Consider the following 2,408-nt stretch of genomic DNA (forward strand, 5'->3'; position numbering starts at 1 on the left):
GTGCACACAACAACGACGAAGCCGATCAAGTTCAAGAATAATAGCTTTGGTCCGTCTATTTCTACTGAGGATAATTTGTTATCCGCAATACTCAGCCTTTCTATAGAAATAGAAACGAACTCTTTCTTATATTATATGTGTCTTTAGTTAATACCGAAACAAAATGTAGTTTAAACTCACAGAATTTATCCCATTGATTGTGAGATTAACATTTTCCGTTCAAACGGAATATTCTTGAGTAAGGAATCGTATGATATCTGTTAGCTCCCTCAGTAAGAAAAATGAATAATAATACAAAAAATAACTTGTCATTATACGTCCTGGTCCGGTCCTTATAGAACACATAGGTAGTTGCAATCTTCGATGTGCGACGTACCACTATGTTGAAAGCAAACAGCCCCCACCCCGGGACCTAGGACACCACTCAGTGCTTATGAATCATTACGCAGTTTAGTGTGAGACGTGCCGGTTGTGTTGTGAGAATTTATCAAGATGCCAAAAAGAAAGCTGGACGCTAAGAAAAGATTGCTTACACTGAGAAAGAAAATGAAAAAATTGGAAACATTACTAGACGATCTTTCGCCTAGTTCTACAAGTAAGTATATTCTCTACTTTTTTCTTTATCTAGGCCTAAAACTGTTCAAGACAAGGTTGGTGCGCATTACCCCTGGATTTTGCCAGTTTGCCAAACCGATTCCTATGCAGCTGGCGTAACGCTGTTTTCAGTGTTTCTTGTCAGGGGCTGCAACTGACAGCACCGAAATTTCCAAGAAAAAAGGCGGGTGCCTTACTCGCACCCACGTTGCCTTTTACAACTACCATGGGTAGCCTTTCTCGCTCTCGTTGGTTACAACTGCACAAGTGTTATCTTATACACTGTTGAAGCAGTGGATTCTAGGTAGGTGCCTTACTCGCACTTTACCTCGCTTGAGTCTAATAAAACCGGTAGTCTTTCTCACTCCCGAAGTTTTAAGAATTAAGATACAGGGTGATCTCTAGGTAGGTGCCTTACTCGCACCCTCCGTTACCTTCTTTTCCGGGTAGCCTGTCTCGCTCCCGTCGAATACTAACTGTACTTACAAATTTCACTAGCCTAATCGGAATTAATTAGAAGAGTGCTTAACAACGGATTTGACTAGTTCCTCTTAATTACAGGCGATGACGAATCAACTGTTTCTTTTACACGTGGACCAAGTCTAACAGCAAACGTTCCAAGAAGGAGAATTTTAGTAGAATCAGATTCAGATGATGATTCTTTTCACCCAGGAGATGATCCTGCTCATTCGGAAAATGTTTCCACACATTCAGAAAACTATGTGGAAATTTTAGGCCTTGATCCTTCCACTTCAGCCAAAAAAGGCACTCCCTTAAATACAGAGTTGGTATCCCGTTGGACCACCTATTTAAAAGAGGGAATTGCTACAGAAAACAAAGAGGAAATGCGAGTAAAATGGATAATCCCCGACAACTGCCCCATGGTACTGATTAAAATTCGATTCCGGTTCAAACAAACTATTCCTGAAGAATTTACCAACTAAAGCTATGAAATGTTAAAGAGAGAAGAATTTCATGGAGCACAGAGCAGTTTATACACACAAATGCATTTAAATTACGTAGTAGGTAATTAGTTTTTGAAACTTTGGAGATGTATAATATATAACACAACCAACACATCGCATGAATGAGGTGCCTTCGTCCCCAGAATGAAATACTGTAATTTTAAATGCAATAGATTCAAGGTATAAACATTTTATACCTATAGGTGCTGTTATTTAACAGCCTATAATCGTTAAGTTGGAATGACGAGAGGCATCATAAAATCCGCTGAGTTTCACCCGTAAATCATCTGATAACGTTTTCATATCTTTTCAACCGTCGCAACAGCAGTATAAAAGCGTTCCCTCGTTTTTCTTCTTTTCATTTTTTTCTAGTAAGAGTTAAAACTTTCCATTTCATTGTAAGAACACGGTTGACTCTATGATTCGACACCTAGCGGAAACTATGTTCAAAAAAAATGTCTTACATTTTTTTTTCTTTCGCAGCGTTCTTAATATTTCCTTTTTCCTATTGTAATTGATAAAAGTTACTTCATCTGCTTATAAACTAATTTTATAAGAGGATTACAAAAATATTTTTATTTCGATAAACAAACTATTTATTCAAATAAAAGTTTACCCGTTATAAGCATATATACGCGGTGATCACTCTTACAGTGCATACGATTGGGATATTCGAAAAGGTAAGAGATACAGCATAGGTTAAATTAGAGAAAAGTTGTGTTCATTGTTCTGAAAAGAAAATTAATCTAACCTCAACCGTTCTCGAGTTATTGCAAAAAACCTGAAATTTGCCTTTTTTTCTTTCTTTTATATATTTTTTTATTTATTTCAAGAAAATTATGAAACTTA

General features: G+C 36.9%; 1 protein-coding gene across 1 annotated transcript; it reads left to right on the forward strand.

Annotated features, from left to right (window-relative positions):
- Positions 1 to 492: 492 nt before the first annotated feature.
- LOC108740952 lies at positions 493 to 1,478 on the forward strand (the record flags this gene model as incomplete). The annotated part of the gene is made up of 2 exons (XM_025975614.1): positions 493 to 595; positions 1,156 to 1,478. Coding segments are annotated over exons 1-2 (426 nt in total), but the record flags the coding sequence as incomplete, so codon positions are not given.
- Between the last annotated feature and the right edge of the window lie 930 nt (positions 1,479 to 2,408).

The sequence above is a fragment of the Agrilus planipennis genome, unplaced genomic scaffold (genome assembly GCF_000699045.2).
Source record: "Agrilus planipennis isolate EAB-ADULT unplaced genomic scaffold, Apla_2.0 scaffold257, whole genome shotgun sequence".
Classification (NCBI taxonomy): Eukaryota; Metazoa; Arthropoda; class Insecta; order Coleoptera; family Buprestidae; genus Agrilus; species Agrilus planipennis.